This window comes from Aspergillus vadensis (assembly GCF_003184925.1).
Source record: "Aspergillus vadensis CBS 113365 unplaced genomic scaffold BO88scaffold_29, whole genome shotgun sequence".
NCBI classification, from domain to species: domain Eukaryota; kingdom Fungi; phylum Ascomycota; class Eurotiomycetes; order Eurotiales; family Aspergillaceae; genus Aspergillus; species Aspergillus vadensis.
Genome location: NW_020292067.1, coordinates 94,486 through 114,758, shown reverse-complemented (window position 1 = coordinate 114,758; position 20,273 = coordinate 94,486). Strand labels below are relative to the sequence as shown.

Below are 20,273 nucleotides of genomic sequence, written 5' to 3'. Positions count from 1 at the left end.
ATTCCCGCTTCATCCTCCATCGTACTTTTGTCAAAAACTCTACACCTTACTCACTAACTACTGACCTTCAACTCCAGATCGTCTCTTCCCCGGCCTCGACTCTCACTCTGCGGCACTAACCCCTGCTGCAAGGGAGCGCCGCCAATCGATGCCGTATTTCCCCCCTCTTTGCAGCAGTCCAGCTTCTTCTACCCCCTCAAACAAATATTCCCACGGTGCTGAAACCGTGTGTGGATTCTCGACATGCCTGCCGGTGATCTACCTACCTGATGTACATATACATCATGTACATCCATAACTCGGACCTACTTACGTATGCCCATGACCCCCCCTCCTCCTTATGGTCGCACGAGCGCTTGCATGCTAGGCTTTAACGCCTCAATGTGCCTTGGCTCCTTCATTCTATTGAAAATCCCCGGGGAGGTACCTGACAAGCACTTATCTACGGCATATCTACCTCGGATTCTACACCAGTGGGGATGTTCCTTCTTGTCTCCCCCACCACCCTTTTCAACTCTACGTGTGACGCACCTGATCCGAAAGCGCCCATGGCGCATTGCATTTCAACTATTGGCGCTACCGCGGGGAAGAGAGAACATCTGATCTGACTCGTCACAACATCTTCGTGTCTCATGCATTAGGTCCGAATCTCATCATGGGCCATGGCGGTCCCAGAAAATAATCCGTAGAAAACGGCAGCACGCCAAAAAGAAAAAGAAGAAAAGAAAACGAGAAGAAGAGAAGCAACTCAGTATACATCCTGAAGGATCATCGCATGCGCGGAACGTCATGTGCAAGCAGTAGAAACGGGAAACAGTCAAGACACAACGAGCAGTACCGAAAAAGCGAAACATCACGTCGTATATAAATCAAGACACCAGTTGAACTCCTGGACACCAGCACTCCTGCCCCAAAATACAATACAAGCCGTCTAGAACAAATAATAACAAAAAAGTAATCCTATCAGATGGACCAGCCGGGAACGGTCGGATGCGGGCCGTAGGTGGTGTATAACTGCGGCGAAGCAAGAGAGGAGTGGGAGAGGGAGGAGAAAGACGAAGGAGGAAAGAAGAATCATTCATGTGTTCCACGCATCCGGGCCGTAAGCTCTGAAAGATCACCTAACGCCGTGAATGATGCAGTTCGACAACCAGCTGCCGTAAGCATGTCGTTAAAAGGTTTGCGTGTATAGGGTTGAGTATAGTCAAAAACCGGAAGGTATCGTGGAAGAACTGCGTTTTTCGAAGCCAAACCGAACTTTTCTTTGGGGGTGTGAAAGGTATAAACCGAAATTCCAGACTTAGGAACGACCATGGATGAGGTCAAGATGTTCTTTGCTCCCTTGTTCCTTCAATCTCTCTCCTTGTCCTCTTGTCTTTTCTTTCCTATTTTTCTCTTCATTGTATTTTCAACTTTTTTTTCCATTTGACTTTTTTTTTTTCTCTATTTCATTTGTCCTTGTCGACTGGAGTCTTTCCACGCAGTCAACTTAGGGCATGGCCACCGCTTAGGATGACCTGGGGATTCACCCTGGTCAGGGGGTCCACTGGGATCCTCGTTGGATCAGCATAATCAGCTGCAGTGCACGACACATTGAGGTCCGTCTGCACATCCTTCCACCTGTGTTCCTCGAGTGTCCTGAGCCAGCTATTTCCAAGTTCTTGCCTAAGAGCCTCTAGTTGCCGTTTGTAGAAATCTCCATCTACATTCCAGTCTTTACCCTGGAGTGCACGCTGGAGGCCAAGCTGGTCTTGGGTCTGAAGAGCGGAGGAGTCGCGTTCAATCTCAGTCCTTTCCGGGTTTTTGGGACTTGCGGGTCTGGCCTGAGGTCCACCATCAGATTTCCATTGACGGTCGGGTGTTGCCGTGACAAACGGATCAACAGGTAATTGCACAGGCTGAACAGAAGGAATAGAAGGCACCACCGCACCTGATTCACGATTAACATCAGCGGAAGGCTTATCTTTTGGGCGATCGGCAATCTTCCGCCGTGTACCCTTCTTTCGACGAGTAGACCCAATATCGATTCCATTTGAGCCCACTCGCCCGACTGGTCCAATTTGCTCGTACGGAAGCGAAGGCTCCTGAGGAACTGTGTGCGAGGGCTTGCTGACAACGGTAGAAAGATCTGCTGCAGCAGATCGTATGACGGGTGCAGCCTCGGGTTCCGCAGCTCGCTCCACCAGTTGCTTTCGCTCGGTGTATCCTGGTCCCGACCCATCGATGATGATGTCCTCTGAGTAACCTGGGGTGCGTCGGAACAAGTTGAAGATCACAACACGGTAGTTCGGATGTGTTTTCACAAAAGGATTGCCAGAAACCCAGATCTCCCGTATCTCAGGGAGATTTGTGAGCCTAGCAATCTCAGTAGGATCCGTAAGGTTGTTGTCTCTGAGGTCCAGCCGTTCCAACGAAAGCAGCCTCTCAATTCCCGCGAGAGAACGGAGACGGTTCCCGCGGAGGTTGAGTGCGGTTATGGCGGGAAGAGGGTTGCGTGACAAGGAGTGGAGAGATTCGATCATGCAATGAGAGAGGTTTAGAGCTCTCAAGGCAACCAGGGATGCGAGACTGTCGGGGACTTCGGTGAAAAGATTCGACGAGAGATCGAGCGATTGTAGGGTGTTGGCCACTGGAGCAAGTCCGGCGGCAGTGATGGAGGTCAAGGAGTTGTCAGGAAGGCCGAGGTGTCGCAAGAACCGCCACTTGTGTGCCGGCAAGACACCGGAAAGTAGATTGGAAGAGCTTGCGCTGCGGTGACCCGAGGTTTCGCTAGAGTTGGAACTACCAGAGCCAGTGCGTCTTATCCGGGAGGCGGTTCCACGGCCATGACGGTAAGTCGAGTGTTTCGAGCTGGTGGGACGTGTGGGAGAAATGCTTCCGGTGCGTGGTCGAGCTTTGGAACCCTCTGATGCCATTCTGATCATCGAAGCTGCTTGGGGGCTGGCACTGGATCCAAAGGGTGCATCAGCAACCGGCGACCCGGGAGCAGAGAGCGAACCAGACAGTTCAGACTTGTTGACTGGCTGGGGGTTTGCATTTCCACTCCACCCCATCATGGGTGAGTGGTGATGTTTGGACGAACGCCGCCGACGTTTGTCAATGTCATCCAGCACAATGCCCGTGAGCAATTCTGCTGGGTCCTCGATATTAGCCCTCTTGACTGTCAGCGTCCGCAACTGCTCGGACAGCCTATCCCAGCCGAAGAACGAGCGATAGTCTATATCAATAATCTCTAACGCGCTCAAATTCTTAAAGGAATGCAATGGAACGGCAGTGTCAAAAGGGAATTCTTCGTAACCACGGATCAACCGGGCACGGCGGTCAGGGGCTAAACGCAGGCAGGGGATCTTGGTAAAGGCAGAGTATAGGTATTTGGTATCCGCTTCTAGAGCTGCTTTGGCCTTCTCGGATTTGGAAGCCGAGTCTTTGGAACCCAAACCAAATGAAGACCAAAGTGAACTCATACCAGACATGACGCTACGGACACTGGACACGGAGTGGATAGAGTCCCGGTCACCCCTGGATCGCTGAGGCTTATTCAGGAATGACACATAGGACTGCGATCCATCCGTGTGGATATTCTCCAGCCTAACATTCAGGGGACCAACGGCAATAGAAAGTTCTTCAAAACGGGACAAAAGGTAAAACAGGTGATGGGGAGTGAGGGTGAGTTTGGCAGGTTTAACATTCTGCGAAGTGAATTTCAGTGCCCCGAAGGACAGGGCCGCTGCAAGAGTGGAGGAAGCCGAGCTCGACGAGCCCGACTGGGTATGGGAGGATTGCGCATTTTTGGTAGGTTGGCGCTTTAATTGCAGCGCGTTTGCAAGGGCCTTTTCGTGTGTACGAACAAAACTAGCGAGATTCTAGACGAAGAGGTTAGAGTTAGCAAGCAAGCAAGCAAGCCAAGTCGACTAGGGTGGAGAGAGAAAGATCAAGGTGAATAAATGTATGAGGGGGTGCACGAACTTTTATGAAGAGCTGTCCATCTTCAGTGTTCAGCTTCTCCATTACGGAAATTGCTTCGCCCAACGAGACAAAAGTCTATCTGGTTAGGCGGACTCTGAAGAGGAACGCTCAAGTACTCGCAGTAGGGACGGCGAGAGTCGACATCTTGCTGGCAAGACAAAAAGCGAAAGAAGAAGAGGACCTGCAGGATAGTAGAGCGGGCGAGAGTTAGCCGTGACTCACAACAACAAAAAACGACTCAAGATAGATAGCTAAGCCCAAGGCGCTATGCCTCGTAACTATTGTCGAAAGGAAGGAGACAAGGCTGGGATGTACCTCGAAGATATAGGGGGGTTGCACAATAACGATAAACTAAGCGTCGAACAGAATCACGAAGCCGCCCACCACAACTATGCTAGACACGAGGAAGAGGAGGGATGGTTTGGTTGGAGACGAAAGGGAAGGTCTCCAATGTCAGTTGAGAAGAGAAGCCTGTCACCGGGACGAAGCTGAGGGAGGAAGAGGCGAGCTGAAGCAGGAGTGATCACCGAAAAAGGAGAAGATGGATGGACTGGATAGAAAAAGAAAAGGACCGGGGGGAGCTAATATGCAAAGCACCACGGACCTTCGACTAGTGGACGATACGTGACGGGGGGTTTGTAGTGGAGGATTGAGAGAGGGAGGGAGGAGTGGGTATGGATGAGCACCGGAGCAATCAGCTGAGGGGGGGAGGGGCGTAGGGGGGGTGGGTGGTAGTAAGCCCGGGTTCAAGTAGTAAATTGTTGTTGGCTGACAAGGTATGCCTTCAAATTAACTACTGTCGGGATGAAGTGGGAGGGGGTGGGAAAGCGCGGTCAGAAGAGTAATAAAGAAAAACCACAAGACAATGCGACGCAGTCTCGAGATAAGTGCAGGTGTTTTGTTGCTGGGTTGAGCAAAAATATGTCACTTCTGGGAGAGACGGAGGGAAAGGAGGGAAGAGGCAAAAAAAGGACGGGCTGGCGATACTGGGACTAATATAATTTATTATCATATAGAAATCTTCGCCTGTTATCTTGTCCTGCTCTCCCTTTGGTCAGGGAGCCGCTGCACCGGGCGTCGTCCAGAGGTACATCGTACTTGCATACGTATCGTACGGTACGCTAAGACCACGGCGGGTACGGGAATACCACCCCATAGTCAGACTCAGGTAAAAAGAAGTGGTAAGTAATACTAGACTTCTGTGTCTTTTTTGACTTTCGATTCGCCTTAATTTTGTCTTCATTATTGTTTTGGCCCTTTTTACATCCATCAAATCATCGTTGTATCCATAAACCAGTCGGTGGCGACCGTCGGGAAAGGTCCGTTGTTAAATCCAGTTGTTCGTCAACTCAGCTTCGTTCCCTTGTCTACCGGATCCTATCAAGAAAGAATTGAAAGCGCCCAGATACAATTGATAAATACGGACCCATACCTCAAATGACTGGTTAGCCTTCTCCGGAAACTCTATCTAGCGGGGTACTCTGGATTACTCAGTTGGACAAGGCCATGATGAATTGATAAGCGATCTCTCAAAATTTTGGCATTCCTCATAGTAGGAGTAGATAGTTGTTATCGCGTTTCCCCTCTCGGTACCAATGGATATCCCAAAGTTACTTCATTGATATCAGTCAACATCGGTTTCAGGATGGAAGCATACACACAATACAGTATCACTGCAACGGTCAAACGAAGGAGTGCCATTCTTCGGCTCTGGCGAAGAGTGGAGCAATCTTTCCGAATCCCTCGAAGCGGGTATCCCGATCGCCGACCCTTGGACTTGGCTGATGCAGTAACGGAGGACTAGTAGTATGCAACTACAACAATAATAGTGATAATAATGTTTAAGTAGGAAAGGAAAACTCCGTACGCACATACTTTTTGTTTGAAGGGCGGAAGGATTTCTGGACCAATCTGGAGGGTGTAGAACGCACACACCATGTTGATCAAATTTGCCAAGTAACTAGGAAACGTAAGTAGGCCATACTATTTTTTATTTCTTTTCTTTTCTTTTCTTATTTTTCCTTGACCAATTCGAAGCCACTGCAAGCCCGGCTCCAGTATGCTGCAGGTCGGGTGAAAAGTTTTTTTTTTTCTGTTGTGTATGTTGGATGGAGGAAGGAGGGGGGGTAAGAAACGGAATGAAGCGCAGTGTTTGGTTGAACCGGGCGGTGCTTAGAGGGAGACCCGCCTCTTGGGAGGATGCAACTGTGCCGGCGGTAACTGGACGGACGATGTCAAGTCGCCCCGTGATTGGCGGTGGGTCCCCAAACGTGCAGCTGATAGCGCCCTGGCGGACATTCATGTACTTGCCTTTTCAGCGAATCACAGGCGTTTCTCCAGCACCTGCATGACGCTTTACTCGAGAAGCTCTAGAGGATGGATTTTTAGCGACATCCTCGAGGGCCAAAAAGGAAACAAAAAGACACCGGCGAGAGCCAAAATAACATCACGGACATTTCTAGGGGGCTCTCTACTTTCTAGGATGTTACTAAAAGTATTCCGACCGGGATGAGGCAGCTTTAGATACCTACTAAATACTTACTAAAACTTCGTACCTGGAACTATACGTATATACCAGAAATGACCGTACAGTAGCGGCTTCGAGATAATTAAAAAGAGGAAACGGACACATCGCAACTTTTGGAAACTTCTCGCCTTGTCCGGATGGGGACTCGCCCTGCATCCATCCTTTCATCCCATCCATCCATCCTTTCGGTCATTGCCTGAAACTCGGAAAGACATCTCCCCTCGTTCCGAGGCAGACAGAATGATTGTATCTCAAAAGAATATTCTCTCTATCTATCTACATGAATATTTACTCCCTTCAGTAAGTCTATCAACTATGACGATTGGTACTAAGTAGATACTTTGTGCTTAACATTTAGTCTGGTATTCATCAACCTACGTACCTGGTTTATCTCGCACTGACCTACAACATTCTTGAGAGGCTCAAGTGGAGGTCTCAGTCTCATCTTTATGATCAACTGACCACCACCCATTACTCCATACCGTCTACTGGATGATCGGGTCATCGGTCATCGGCCATGGCGAAGTGATCGCTCGACTTGCTTCTTCGTAGTCCAACCTGCCCTCCCCCCAGCGAATCATGCTCCCACATTCCTGAGCTTCGGGAAACACTACGCGTACATAAAAGCTGCTGGGGCGATGATGTACTGTGTGGTTATCTCGATTGCGAAACCTAAACCTCCGTTGTGTCGCCTACAAAGTTCCAGTTCCAGTTCAAGTTGCCATTTCGCTGCATCCCTACTAACATCCTCCCTTCCCGCTGTCAGTCACACCGCTTACCGACCATGGTCCATCATCACACCACATTCTTTCTCCCGGTGCCCACTCCCCAACCCTCCTTTGCAATAACATCATTCGATCCATGGTTACCCTGCCCCTCTGGCTATCTGGGCGGGTTTCATCATTTGCCGGCCTCGTCTATGCATCCATACAGAATGCCCACGTTCCTGTGATCTCCGACAATATCGATCGCGACGAGGGGTAAAAAGGTCTTTGAACTCTGTTCGATGACGTCCATGGTAGTGGACCAGATGGTCCGTGATCGTTGCCTTAAAACTGATAGCCATAAAATTTTGGCAGACGGTTTGCCGTGCCGTGGAAGAAATTTCTCCAATTCCTTCCAGTACACAATGACACCACCTGGTACGTATCTCCATGACAGCGGGGGATAGGAAAAAAAAAAGAGAGAACCTTCGGTAGCGAGTCCCTGTTTCATGATAATACATTCGCGACGCCTCCGTTCCTTACTTTCGTCGCAAATTACTGTTGAGGGTCGGGACCTTTTTTTTTCTGTCTCTTCTTGGCTTCTGGTGTCTCGCCCCCCGATCGATTTAGATGACAAGGCACCGTTATTGCAGTAGCAGGATTACACGCAGATGCCTACATGGAAAAAAATCTCCAGGTGCGTCCTAGATCGGACGTTGTTTATTCTGCCGCCTATAGATGAAAGGAGCGGTATTGCCAATCAGAAACTTTCTTTCCTCGGCGTTGTGGGCGAAGGCCGCATGCTTCTTCAATTTGCCATGCGCTTGGAAAACGCATGCTAGGAGTAGTGTTCCAGGTCTTGATCACATTTTGTTTTTTTTTTTTTTTTTTCTGATCGATTATCATGCGAGGAGTAGTGGAAGTGGCTCATCCTTGTTTACCCGTATCCCTGCTTGAATGGTGTCTCACATACTGGGGTAGAACCCTCTCGGCGACAACGTTACTTACAGGGCAAAACATCCGAGCAGGCTCCGATGTAGGAATGCTAGGCTGGGGTGTTTGTTTCCTTCGGGAGGCAAATATTGTGTACTGGGTGCTGTAGATGGTTGGAATGGAGACCCGGGTTTGGTGTTTATTGCGGACCTCCAATAAAATTCAACAATGAAGGAGTGCACATGACCTCTATGACATCTGATCTGCCCGCTTGCTGGTGGAGGAATGGAGTCATTGTTTAGTCTGAATTATGGAGGCCGTTCCTTTCAATCCATTGAATGATTGATAGAGTACTGTAGTCTAGCAACGAAAAACAAAAGCCCGGGCCGGGAGTGGAAAACCGAGTGTGGATACTGGGGGGGGGGGACAGACAACTCCAGTGGGATCTGACGACTCGAAAGGCGGGTCTCCACTGCAGTCAACCGCTCGAATGATCAGCAGTCGTTCGCGATTGTCGTCGCCAATCAAAGCCGACATCGCTGTTCCATTTGGCAAATTTTGCCTTCCCCGGTAACTTTGTGTCCCTACTATACTAGTGACTAACCAACTGCAGGGAGAGAAACGCCAAGGATGAGGGAGAGAGAGAGACAGGAAGAAAGAAATGAAAACCAGGCTGTCTTGTCTGTCTGTCTGTCTGGCTGTCTCTGTCTGTGCCGTCTCTGCGGGCTTCTCCGTAAGTACTTACGTACCGCACTACATCCTGTATGTATGGTGCATACAGGACCAAGGAAGTAAAAAACCACCGAGGCGCGATCTTCATGCATTAGCTGAGAAAAGGTGGGAAGAAGAAACACGGGCGCAACTGGTTGAGTTCAGTTACGGAATGATGGTGGAAAAATTAGGATTGATCCTGATGCATCCCACCATTTCGGGAAACCTAAGCATCAACTTGGGTTAATGATAGATAGAAGGACAAACGGCAGAGGCTTAGTTCATGAACCGTGGACGATACTCGCTAGAGGTATAGTTTGTTGTGGCTAAGGTTCAACGTTAACCGGATCCCAGTCTCCCAAGGGCGGAAAAGCGGCTACCGCGCAACGGGAGAAAATAAATAACAATAAAAACATCAGCTACTAGTTATCTATCTATCTATCTATCGCTGTTGCGTTGCCCTGTTCAGCTGAAGAATTCCGGTTTCGTGGTGAACAAGATGCATGATGTATAAAAGGTGTGGAAGCAAACCTGATGCTATCTGCTGGACAGAGGGGAACGAACAAGAACATTCGAAAGGAAAAAGCAAGTTACGTATGTAGGTGGGTGGGTTTAGTCCTCATGGCATGATGCGATCGGAGGATGTGAGGGCATGAATGTGATACTCAAAGCGAGTTGGCTAAATTCAGCATCCCAACCCACCACTAGTACGACACCAGATCAGCAACATGCAAGAAGAACCTTCCAAGTGCTGGCTAAACCCTACGGGTTTTCTACAACATTGGCGGGGTACTCTTTTACGACTAGGAAGGTTTAGTCCATAGTGCCAGCCAGTATAATCCGCAGTATCTGCAAATCATTCGTTCTACTGGATTCCTCCAGCCTCCGTATCAGCCGTGGTTGGTGGTGATAACCAATTATCTACCACGCTGCCGCCGCCCCCTTTGACCAACCCCAGCATTCTCACAGACCACCCGGTAGAAGTCTCCGATTGCTGTTGAACACTTGGAGAGTCGGTAAATTTACCCCGCAATGTTTGAGTTGCGAACGCCATCACATCAGGAATGCCGACCAGGGTTGTTCTGCGAATAGCACTCCAATCAAACCCATGCTTAGAGCCATGCCTCGTGCCCCTTGTCACACCGATACTTCACATCCAGACGGGCGGCAACATTGAGATTCAGGCGGCTAATGTAGGTAGGACTGTGCTCTTGGAGGGGAGGGGCGACGGTACACTCTCCGGCTGGTGGACAGGCAGAAACCTATCATGGAGCTACGGGCGCGCAGCTGAGCGACTCAGCTTCGCAACACTACTGACCACCTATGCCACACTTATCGGTGACCTGTTTATATCATAGTCCTGCGATAGGTTATGAAGAGCAATTACCTTTGCCCTTCCCTCCCTCCAAGTCATGCCGACAGTCTGTTTTTGCTTGCCGATCCCGCGTGTTCTTCCAGCGCGTGCGTGCGCGATACACATTCCAATGCTCCCCAGATTTAAGCGGCAGGGTATGGCTCATGGCAGCCATCTTATCACGTAATCCGGTGTTTATCCTATCCGATGATCATAGTCACTTGGGAAGTGATTTGCAGGCTTCTTCGTCTGCAATGTCGATCTATCAACACGACACGGGCCACCAGGACGAAGAAGACAGATAGATAGACTTCAACAAACGCTTGCTGCAAAGAGGGTGTGCTGGCACTTTGGTGATTGCGTGTCCCAAGTGCATGTGTAAGTACGCAGCACAGTGTACACAGTGGACGTATAGCTAGTTAAGCTGATGCTTTCTGACATAACAATATGACGGAGCAGATATTGCTTCTCACGCAGTATGGTTCAGCTTCAGCCGAATTCTAGGCCTCACCGAGTCAGCTTCTTTGCGCTATATTCGTGACTGCCATAAGCAATATGGTATTGCTTGAGCCCTACATCCCTGGCAATAATATGCCGCCAATAGAGTATGCAGGCTTGTCATTTCGACCACCGGTGAGGCTGGAAGCAAGCAAGCAAACAAGCAAGCAAGCAAGCAAGCACCACGAGGTTGCTCAGAGAGAATGCCGTCGGGAACTCTCCGCCATGACTATTTCCCAGATAGGACTAGTGGTATCACTCATCCTTGATTCCTGAGGCTAGTCCTCATTTGGAAGCCTGGTCAAAGTGCCCGCCCAGCCCCACAGCCCCAGCCACATCCACTCGACGTCACGGGGCCCAACAAAGTAATTAGTGGCGCCGGAGACTTGAGGCGGTGTCAACTCAACTCTCTGACGTCGATGTCTTGTCCAGTGCGCGTCACTGATTCTTGTCACAAGGATTATCTTTACTCCCCCCCACCACACATATCCCCGATCTCTAACCCAACATGCATTATTATCATCAATCATGAACGGGGCGGAAAAGTCTGCAGCTGGTGACACCTACGATCCCAGTACGATACCGGATTACGACCGAGAATTCATCAATCCCGATGACTTGCGCCAATTCGAGCTTGCCTTGACGGACCAGGGCGCGTCACCGCTCGTTGCCCTCAACGACTGGCGCCCCATCTACCAACGGGTCAGGCGCGAACGTGGGCGCCGCAAAGAGCCTAGGCGGACCAAGGATGAGACCAGAGAAGGTGTGCTATACACAGTTTTGAAGTGGCCCTTTTTGTTCACCGTCTTTGGTTGGATCACGGCCCTCGCCGTTGCCTACACACTCACCCGTGTCTACATCTTTCTGTACGAGCAGTGGGTAACATGGCGGGGCAGAAGGCAAAGCCTCAGAAGACAGTTACGCGCGCAAACGAATTACCCCGACTGGCAAAAAGCCGCCCGAGCGCTGGATGATCATCTGGGGAATCAGAGATGGAAGGAGATCGACGAATACGCCTACTACGATCATCTTACGATTAGCAACCTAGTGAAACAGCTGAAGAAGGTGAGACGGGAGGTGGAGCGTGAGAGGCGTGAGAAACGTCGCGGTTCAGGCCAGTCACCTGCAGCTGAAGAATTATGCACACTACTGGAAGCGTGTGTCAAGAACAACTTCGCCGGGGTGGAGAATCCTCGACTCTACAGTGAGGCTTACTCTGGTACCAAAAACTTGGTACAGGAATACATTGACGAGCTGCATGCGTGCATACAATTGGTTGCAGACTCGAAGGGGATCAGTAGCGAGGAGAAATTACAGCATTTCAAGCATTTGGACACCAATTTCGGACGAACCGCCCTCTGCCTGTCTGGAGGCGCTACATTCGCTTATTACCACTTTGGAGTAGTGCGAGCGCTATTGGATAATGGGGTTCTACCGGAAATAATCACGGGCACGTCAGGAGGAGCGCTGGTCGCTGCATTGGTTGCTACCCGGACTGACGAGGAGTTGAAGCAGCTGCTAGTGCCTGCTTTAGCGCACCGCATCAGAGCATGTCAGGAGAGCTTCCCGACTTGGGTATGGCGATGGTGGCGGACAGGAGCGCGATTTGATACTCTTGACTGGGCCCGACAATGTAGTTGGTTCTGCAGGGGCTCAACTACGTTTCGGGAGGCATACGAACGAACAGGGCGCATCCTGAATGTATCTTGTGTGCCATCTGACCCTCACTCGCCTACAATTTTGGCCAACTACCTAACTTCACCTAATTGCGTAATCTGGAGCGCAGTGCTCGCGTCTGCAGCAGTCCCTGGTATCTTGAACCCGGTTGTCTTGATGACGAAGAAACGCGACGGGACACTGGCGCCGTACTCATTCGGACACAAGTGGAAGGATGGCAGCTTGCGCACCGATATTCCCATCAAAGCATTGAATCTTCATTTTAACGTCAACTTTACCATTGTTTCACAGGTAGAACTCCTCTCATTATACCCAACATTGAGTACACTGAACTAACACCACCACTCCCTACTAGGTAAACCCACACATCAACCTCTTCTTCTTCAGCTCCCGGGGCACCGTAGGCCGACCAGTCACGCACCGGAAAGGTCGCGGCTGGCGCGGAGGCTTCCTGGGCTCCGCGATAGAACAATACATCAAACTAGACATGAATAAATGGCTCCGAGTCCTGCGGCACCTCGAACTCCTCCCCCGACCCATGGGCCAAGACTGGAGCGAGATCTGGCTGCAGAAATTCAGCGGCACAGTGACCATCTGGCCCAAGACTGTCCCCTCGGACTTCTTTCACATCCTCTCGGACCCCAACCCGGAGCGCCTCGCCCGCATGCTCCGCGTGGGTCAGCAAAGCGCATTCCCCAAGCTCCAGTTTATCAAAAACAGACTAAAGATCGAAATCGCCGTGGTGAAAAGCCTACAGAAATTCGCGCACGCCGGCGGCAGACCGATCTCTCCGGCGCCGTCTCGCTGGCGCCAAAATAACGACCCGGATATCCACTACAATCCCAGCCCCCGCACTGCCACCGATCCCCTGAATGAACGCCTGGACCACAACCTTCCCGGACGACGCGGGGACAACGTTAACATCACATTCGGCGAAGGCGGCGGCAGTGGAGAAGACGCGCATTTACTGGACGGATCGCTGTCGGAGAATTCATCAAACGAATCTGCTGGGCGACCGACTTCTTCGGCTTCGTCTTCTCGGCTGCTGCGGGTCCCGGAACACCGTCGGGGTAGTACGGGGAGTAGTATCTTTGAGGAGATGAGACGACAGTCGGCAGTTTTCTTTGATGATGTGGATATGTACGGGGATGATGAGGCGCTTAGGCCCGGATGAGAGAGACGTTCTTTTTCTTATCTCTGTCTGCCTGGTGTGGTACTTTTTGATGCGCTTTTTTAGCTAGCTTGCTCTTTATCTATCTTCTAGTAATTTCTTTTGAGCCTGTTAAGGAAGATTTAGACATTAATACTACCTGTACTTTATTACCACCCATTACATTCACCTACTAGTGATGCCAGTAATTTCCGCTCGAGTTGCTAATGCATGTCAGATGAGAGTAGTACTAACTATCAGCACAGACGGCTTAGTGGTACTAACATAACCATTAAATGAGGTACTTTACTATAATATCCGTCTGCTTGTTTCATTAACCATGATAGTAATTGCAAGTAGCTTCAGAAACTGAGAGACTCGTCAATTTAAACTAGTGTTAATTCATGTCCGACTTGATCACTCAATATATATTTCAACGGTACTACTAATGCACACCCCCGCTTTCATCAAAACAACTACTACGTACTGATCATAGTAAGTTCCATAGTTTTCATACTATCCACATAAACCCATGCCTCCCACATTGATACTAGTATACACCCCCCCCCCCCCCCTTTTCCCTTCTATATCTATTGTCTTTTAAGTAATTCTTAAACAGCTTACAAACACCCCCATCATTCCGAACTTAACCCCCGCATCAACAGCAGTCCATAAATCCCATCAAATCATCAGACGCCCATGAAAAGGGAAAAGACTTGGTCCAAAGACCGAAATACAAGCCAAGAGAGTCCCAATCCCAACATTATGGCGCACAGTGCATCCCAATCGTAGCAGCCAAGACTTTGCTGGTCGCTGAGAGAGGCGCTGTATTGCTGCCGTCCTTTGTTTTATCATCTTTTTATGATGACGAGGGTGTTGATTGCTGCTGGGGGTAAAGAATAAAGGCTTTGTTGAGAAGATCTCCAGGATCGTCAAGTTATCTAGGTTTCTGTGGGAGTGTTAAGACGCAGTCACGGTAGCACCGCAACAAATCTTGCATTGGGCGGGAGAGGGGGATGTGCCTTACATGTTGGTGAATAGGGGCAAGCCGGGACTTCTGAAAAGAGAGGAATTTACTCATCTTTGGGCGGTATATCTGGAAGAGATGTACTAAAGGAGAGGCTTGGTCCAAAGTACTACTACCATATCCACCTACCTTCTAGTCTGTAAAAACAGACTCCGATTAGGTAAGTATTATTTCCGGTTCTATTTATGAATGATTGCCCGGTTATAAGTATAAATGTCACTGGTTAGTAAGTAGTATATCTTGGGTGGATTGTATACAGCTAACGAATGACCATGAAGTGATAGTATTAGGAATAAATAAAACCGACTGAGTCGATAGTGTTACGGATGCCGTCTACTGCTAAAGCAGTTATAGATTGGGGCTGCTTTAGATTGTAGCATCGTTGGATGTCATTTAGAGAAGATATTACTGCTGATCTTTGACCACCAAGATGTATCTGTGGAAATCTTAGAAAGCGTGATACTAGTATATACTACACGTCGAAATTATTTACAGTGCCAAATAAACAAGTGATAGCGCAATAAAATACTACTACTATGGTATTATCATTCATCTTTAAGGTATAAAACTACTAATTTGTTAATAGGGTAGCAAGTAGATAGTGGTACTAGTGGATATCACTGGGCCCTCATACATCAAAGAACCCTTAATATATTTATACTACATCCCCACGTTCACACTGCCAATTTTAGATAGCTATATACTACTATCTACACACAGATACCTAGTGATCCCCTACCCCAGGAACCAGCTACGAAGTATTACTATATACACGTGATACTGTCCATTTCATACATACGAAGCGTAATAATCAAGCTTCTCTTCCCCTACACACAAGTTCACATACCGATACATACTCCTACTCGATGTAACAATCAAAACAGTCACAGGACCCTGTCTGTTTGCTTCATGTCAAAACCAAAAGTCGCCACGCAGACACAAACAAATAAACAAACAAGAGAAAACAAACCCACGTTGCTGCCACTGCTGCCGCTGATGATGTTACTCTGCATATAAGGTACATCATACATAACAAGCAATCATGTGTGAGTGTGGCGGGCGGCCCCCTCCCCACCCCTGCTGCTTGTGCCCCTGCCTGTCATGTTCGCCTCTTATGTCATGGTGCATATGCTGCATATATGATGATCATTACACAATAACAAATAACAGTAAAGTAGTAGCTATGTAGCTAGTAGTTGCCACATGATATGACAGGAAGCGGGGAAGACTATTAAGCACCACGTAAAAACCCTTGGAGTAAACTATGCTCGACTTGGCAGGGTAAGAAATGGTCATTTGCACAGATACATAATTACTAATTACTTGCATGCAGGTCATGGGGTATTCTCTTTTCAAGTAGCTAGTAGTAGCTAAGGATGGACAAAGTACGTGCATGAGCTGATGGAGGTCTGAGACCTAGGTACTCTATCCGAGTCCTGAGCGTGCATTAGCAGAGCATCCACCCATCCATCCCACTTTGCTTCGCGGCATTAGTAGTTGAACTAAACAATTAGTTAAGTCTTTATGTACAGTCAGTAGGTATTGGTACACAGTACAGGTGACCCCGGAATCAATGCTTCGCCACCAAAATTGATTGACTAAATTACCAGCCATTTGGCCGTGACCTTCTGGGCGGATTGATAATCGCCGTTTAAGGCATAGATAATCTGCAGCGCTACCGCAGCTTCCCGCGAAAAGTCCTCCACGTACGGGGCTTGCGCTCCTAGCCCTGTATCCCCCATGACGACATCGCCGCCATCCTTATGGTGCGAGTCCGTTTGTTGGGATTGCGCTTGGATCTGTGCGCCGAGATCTAGCACAAGCTGATAGCCTTCTATTGCTAGATGAGCGATTCCTAAGCTATGCCAGACGCGCGCAAAGTTGAATTCCATCTCTTGCCGCTCGGACAGAAGACTTCCTGGTCGTTCACGGACGCGTCGATATTCCTGCAGAAATGACAGCCCCTGCATGATGAGGTAGTGACGGTTCTCGGACTGGCGCTTGAGTGAGTGGTGGATATAGCAGAGGCCGATGGAGAGCAGGACGGCTGGGTTCTGATCGTCCAGTGCATAGGCGCGGAACAAGTAATTCAGTGCTGGGTAGAAACTGTTTCCCGAGTAAAGGATGTGGCCGTACAGCACAAGGAGGGCAACGTCCATTTCATCTGCCGGAATAGCTTCGCCCGTTGTCTCGTCCCGCGTGGACAAGGATGCGCGTTCCTTGTAAGCCGACTCACGCACGAACCGATTTGGTCGCTCCCCTGTAACCTCATCCGGTATAGTAAAGTCCATAGCCTTGATCTGGCGCAGCATAAACTTCATGTTTGGTGACGAGTGGAACAATGACCGGTGAGGATCACCGACGAGTCGGCTCAACATAGCGAACAAGCGATAGGTATCAGTCACGAATTGGTACTCCTTGATAAACCATCGTGCTTCATTTGCTAGCGTCTCTTCGTCCTGCATCCGGAGCGCACAAGCTAGGAAGGTCAGTATCTCCTGCAAAATATAATGTAGTAGATACTCACTGAACCAGCAAACATGAATCATGCGGGTGTCGGCCTTGGAGTGATACCAGACGCTGGCATCCGCAGCGGCTGCGAGCGTGTCGTACGCTTCGTCGGATTCTCCTTGCGCCGCCACAGTGAGGGCATACTGCAGGAAGAGGTCGAGCCATTCATTGAAGCTGATTCCGTAGTAGTCAGTCGGTATAGCCCCCTGAAGAGGTTCGTCAGGAATACTCCCTAGATAACGATTAGCTATGCCCCAATATCACCGAAGGGCATCCATTACCTAAAGACTCTTGGAGACGCCCAGCCATTTCCTGCATCTCATCGATGAAGTTGCGCCCCTTGTGCCTCCCCGCCTTTCTCTGTGCCTCGCGCGAATATCCTAAGAAGGTTATGTTGCGTTGAATAGGGTAGAATACTCGGTTTGACCGGAATTCGCGTAGCAAAGCGTCTGCGATATCCAGCCAGTCCTCTGTGGCTTCTGCGTTGCCTTCTTTCGCTTGTGGAAGCAGCTGCATCAACTTGCCATAGAGATATTGCACGTTTGCTATCCTTTGCTCTTCATTCATCTCCGTGTCCTTTGTAGCTGGTGCAGTAGTAGTCAGAGCAGTTGGCAGGTCAGCGCTTGAGGGCTGAGGCGCGATTGATCTCAAGGCAGCGTCTTCACGAGCCGTATCGGCGGCCTTGAATTCCACAGCGAGCTGTTCCAGCCTCGTGTCCTTGCGCCGGCGGTTACTACGGCTCTCCTGCCTTCCTAGCAGGACCGCTTCGTTGACGTATTTCAGAGCCTCTTCCGACATACCAATGCCCTCATAAAGCTTTGCCAGCTGCACACGGGATTCCACGTGCCGTGCATCGTGCTCCGCAACGGTAAGAAAGCAGTTCTCGGCATCTTCAAGCTTGCCCAATACACTGCAACACTCTCCCATTGCCATGAAAAAGCCGACATCTGCGTACTCGTTCGTTTGTTGGAGTGGCATGTAGAATCGCAGTGCCTCTTCGAAAAGCCCGACGTCCTTGAGCGCATCAGCGGCCTCTCGGAAAAGGTCGCCATAATCGTACAACCGGGCATTTTCGGATGTGTCCTCCGGATTTAGCCATTCGAGGTGGTGCTTAGTTCTTGCGTCAGAAAATAGGCCGGCTACTAATCGTGTACTGAAACACTTACCAGAGCTTCGTCCTTGTGCTCGTACCCCATTCGCAAGCGAAAGAGTGCCAGCTTAATCCGCAACTCCAGTGGTAAACCAAGACCGTACGAATCTCGAGGCCACCTTCGAGGTTCGTATCCATCAGCCTTGATGCGTCGAGGAGAATCATCCGCATCCCATTCCCGATCATCTTCATGAAATTCCTCCCACATAGTATCGTCCTTTCGGCCTAGGAGCCATCGGGAGACAGACTTGAGGGCCTTGAGGCCTTCGAAGGGCCGGCCCAAATAGCTGTACAGTTCAGCGTAAATGTTGGCATCAGACCAAGAGAACTCGGGAGCATCTTCTGGTTCCAAAGACGTAAAGTATTTCACGCTCACCCGCCACTGGTCCACGGCTTTCTGGACCTCGTTAAGGTCGATGTAAGTTTCTGCAAGGTGTCGAAGCGCCCTAGCATTGTGTGGGACTTCTTTCAAGATACGCTCATACTCTGTCGCTGCTCGTCCATTGTAGCCCAATTCTCGGTAAATCGCTGCTCGTTGGAATCGAGTATTGTAATTTTTCGGATCTAACTCGATGATACGGCTATAGCAGTAGATAACGTCATTCAATGCGCCTTGACGTTCCTCCCCGGCGCGTTCGAGGATCATCCTTGCTACTTTCGCCCATACAGTAGGATCTTTGGGCCGCGTGTGAGCGCCGCTGAACAACGCGGTCAACGCTTTGTCTTTCTCGCCTTGGGCCAAGAAGATTTCGGACAAGAGCGAATGTGCCGCGAACATCTCGGGATTAACCTGAATGGCACGCTTCGTGAGATCAATGGCACGGTCATAGTCACCATCGATGAAGGCAGAGGTTGCCTCCGAATGCAATATCTTGAACTCGGGGCTCGGTTCTAATGGTTTGCGCGGTCCTCTCCTGATCCCCTTTCCACCGCGAGCACCATATCGACCAGAGAAGGGGCCTGTGCCCCTGCGACGTCTCCGACCGTAGCCATCGTCGTCTTCCTCAGCCTGATTAGAGAATTCTTCCTCACTGGGTGCGGTCAGCGACAGAAAGTCAGATTAGGGCTCTCGCATGAAGTCGGATACTAACCTTGAGCTCTCCTCTGAAGACAACGTATAGAGGGACTCGTCCGAATCGTCTGCTTCCCGGTACGCTTCTGCATCCTCTTCAAAGGAAGCCTCATCTTGCACCTGTGAGGCGTTACCTGTAAAAAGGTCCTTATACAGGCGCGGGTCCAGGACGGAGTGAATGGAGGCCTCTCCTTGCGTGGTTGGCTGGCTTCCCTGCCATGGGTAATGTACCGTCTCATCAATATCGGGATAGACGTACTCCTGCGAGGGAGGTTGGTGATGTGGGTGATGGTCGTCCGGGTAATCCATTTTGGGATACAAGTATTCAGGTGACTTTACTAATACGGACTTTGTGTAGCAAGACTTTGCCGGCCACTGGCCCCTAGAGTGCAAAGACTGGCTGGAAACTAAACATAGACCTCCCTTGAGGCGCAGATCACTAAGTAAGCAGACAGCCTAGCCGAGGTGTCGTCTCAGTCGTCTCAAAGATATCGGGGAGTGTTGTGTAAGACTATGCGACAAAGAAGCGATCATCATTGGGTTGTAGTGGAGCCACAGCAAACGGACAAGCAATTGGAGCTTGAGTCCAAAAACACGGTTGGATGGCGTTGTAATAGTGTCTAGAGAAGGCAGTTTAGAAACATTCGAGAACCCAAGGGAGGCGCACAAGACAAAGGGTAAGGCGGAGCGATAAAGGAAGGTCGGATCACGGACCTGGAGAGAGGGTTTATTCATAGCAACATGTAAGCGCCGCCAATCCCAGACTAAACTTGCCGATGCAGAAAACCGGCCAGACCGGCCGACTGGGACGCGTCGGAGGCAGTGGGATATAGAAGTGAGATAGGTCAGATGAAAGGAGAAGATATAACCAGATCTTGAACGATGAAATTGTCGATATAGTCAATGTTACAATAAGATATAGAATGATTGAAGTCCTGAAGTATCTGGACAGCCGAAGAAGAAGAAGAAGCAAGTAAAGAAGAGGTTCGTTCG

The 20,273-nt window shown here is 49.7% G+C and overlaps 5 protein-coding genes across 5 annotated transcripts; 2 read left to right on the top strand and 3 right to left on the bottom strand.

The window, feature by feature from the left end:
* Positions 1-1,484: 1,484 nt before the first annotated feature.
* Positions 1,485-4,008, bottom strand: BO88DRAFT_350380 (leucine-rich repeat domain-containing protein; the record flags this gene model as incomplete). The annotated part of the gene is made up of 2 exons (XM_025703495.1): positions 1,485-3,863; positions 3,967-4,008. 2 exons carry the CDS (start codon positions 4,006-4,008, stop codon positions 1,485-1,487), a joined length of 2,421 nt encoding a protein of 806 aa, XP_025558403.1.
* A 1,211-nt stretch (positions 4,009-5,219) lies between these two features.
* Positions 5,220-6,670, bottom strand: BO88DRAFT_446838 (uncharacterized protein; the record flags this gene model as incomplete). The annotated part of the gene is made up of 5 exons (XM_025710316.1): positions 5,220-5,780; positions 5,842-5,926; positions 5,994-6,271; positions 6,293-6,335; positions 6,522-6,670. The coding sequence occupies 5 exons, from the start codon at positions 6,668-6,670 to the stop codon at positions 5,649-5,651; spliced, it is 687 nt and encodes a 228-aa protein (XP_025558402.1). The 3' UTR covers positions 5,220-5,648.
* A 1,484-nt stretch (positions 6,671-8,154) lies between these two features.
* BO88DRAFT_429372 (uncharacterized protein) lies at positions 8,155-10,342 on the top strand (the record flags this gene model as incomplete). Its single annotated transcript, XM_025709144.1, has 12 exons — positions 8,155-8,157; positions 8,179-8,254; positions 8,300-8,320; positions 8,495-8,536; positions 8,571-8,671; positions 8,774-8,892; positions 9,033-9,083; positions 9,394-9,447; positions 9,580-9,630; positions 9,904-9,977; positions 10,039-10,186; positions 10,300-10,342. 12 exons carry the CDS (start codon positions 8,155-8,157, stop codon positions 10,340-10,342), a joined length of 783 nt encoding a protein of 260 aa, XP_025558401.1.
* Positions 10,343-11,221: 879 nt separating this feature from the next.
* Positions 11,222-13,544, top strand: BO88DRAFT_419211 (patatin-like phospholipase domain-containing protein; the record flags this gene model as incomplete). The annotated part of the gene is made up of 2 exons (XM_025708381.1): positions 11,222-12,661; positions 12,726-13,544. The coding sequence occupies 2 exons, from the start codon at positions 11,222-11,224 to the stop codon at positions 13,542-13,544; spliced, it is 2,259 nt and encodes a 752-aa protein (XP_025558400.1).
* Positions 13,545-16,145: 2,601 nt separating this feature from the next.
* On the bottom strand, positions 16,146-19,589 carry BO88DRAFT_350528 (TPR-like protein; the record flags this gene model as incomplete). The annotated part of the gene is made up of 5 exons (XM_025703501.1): positions 16,146-17,026; positions 17,075-17,290; positions 17,340-18,168; positions 18,219-19,239; positions 19,321-19,589. The coding sequence occupies 5 exons, from the start codon at positions 19,587-19,589 to the stop codon at positions 16,146-16,148; spliced, it is 3,216 nt and encodes a 1,071-aa protein (XP_025558399.1).
* Between the last annotated feature and the right edge of the window lie 684 nt (positions 19,590-20,273).